The 1,200-nt window shown below is 44.9% G+C and overlaps 1 protein-coding gene across 1 annotated transcript; it reads right to left on the bottom strand.

Moving 5' to 3' along the window:
* Positions 1 to 235: 235 nt before the first annotated feature.
* LOC149145981 (uncharacterized) lies at positions 236 to 910 on the bottom strand. Its single transcript, XM_089452618.1, has one exon. The coding sequence runs from the start codon at positions 908 to 910 to the stop codon at positions 236 to 238; it is 675 nt and encodes a 224-aa protein (XP_089308744.1).
* Between the last annotated feature and the right edge of the window lie 290 nt (positions 911 to 1,200).

Here is a 1,200-nt window from a genome sequence, read left to right as displayed (position 1 = left end):
CCTCTTCTTGTAGTACCCCAAAATTGTTTTGGTTTTCTCTGGTGATTGTTTTGGCAGATGGTTTAAGAGGAACTGATCCTTTTTGAGATTTCCCTCTGGTAAGCACTTCTGTGAATCCTTCATCATCCTCCCTATTTGCTTCTATCTGCTTCTGTTCCTCCTTCCTCTATTCTACTGCTACTCCAGATGCATTCAGGGGACATTGTTTAATGAGATGACCATGTTCATGGCATATTCAACATCGAAATGGAATATGCTCATAATCCACTGGTTGCTGCCAGACCTCATCATGGTACTCTACTTCGATATACTCTGGTAGTGGTTCTGTGATTTTCATGTATACACAGATCTTGGCATAGGATGTATATTTTCCTCTTTTGGTGGTCTCAGCCACTTTAAAAAATGTCCCGATCGTGTTTCCTATCCCTTCCAGAATCTCTGGATCCCAGAACTCGATTGGGAGTCCAAACAATCTGACCCAGATAGGCGCCGCTAGCATTTTTTCCTTATATGGGTTGTAGCATTCCTCCCAGTACCTCATAAAGAGACCAACGTTATTCAGGAAATAGGGTCCCCCCTCAAAGATCCTCTCCTTATCCTCCAAGTTAGCAAAAATAACCGTAAAAAAACCCTTTGCTCCTAGTTTTAGGTCTATGTGTCCCTTGGGTTTCCATCTCTGTTGTATCCATTTGGCTAAATCTTTCTCAGACGGCCAGGTCCCCACAAACTTACAGATCAGAGCATGATCTTTCATGTATCCTCTATATTCTTCAAATTTATTGTTAGGGATTACGAACCTGGGTTTTTTTCGTTGCTTTGGGTAGGCATCTGCTTCCCAGCCCTGCTTTCCAGTGAGCTCCCATGACCGGGCTATCCTTGTTACTTCTGCCCGTACCTTCGTATATCCCATTTCTGCTGGTCTCGCCTGCCGCTACATTTTTATAGGAGGGGATCTCTCCTCTCCCATCCCCATCTACCATTTCTCTGTCAGTCTCGCCTTCCTTTGGATCCCCGTACTCCTCTTATCTCAACGTTCCTCGCTTCTCTGATCAAATTCGAGTGGCTTTAGACTTCCCCTTCTCTCTGTCCCGGGTATAGGACTGCCAGAAGCGGCCCGTGCCGGAACCCTAATCCTAGTTGAATGCCTTCATCGCTTTCTCCACTCCAGATCGAACCCCTTCAACTCTAAATTGATATTAT

The sequence above is a fragment of the Pinus tabuliformis genome, chromosome X, assembly GCF_031772625.1.
Source record: "Pinus tabuliformis cultivar Carrire ecotype Pingquan chromosome X, CPIR1, whole genome shotgun sequence".
NCBI classification, from domain to species: domain Eukaryota; kingdom Viridiplantae; phylum Streptophyta; class Pinopsida; order Pinales; family Pinaceae; genus Pinus; species Pinus tabuliformis.
Note: the sequence above shows the minus strand (reverse complement) of the source record. Positions and strands in the feature narration are given on the sequence as shown.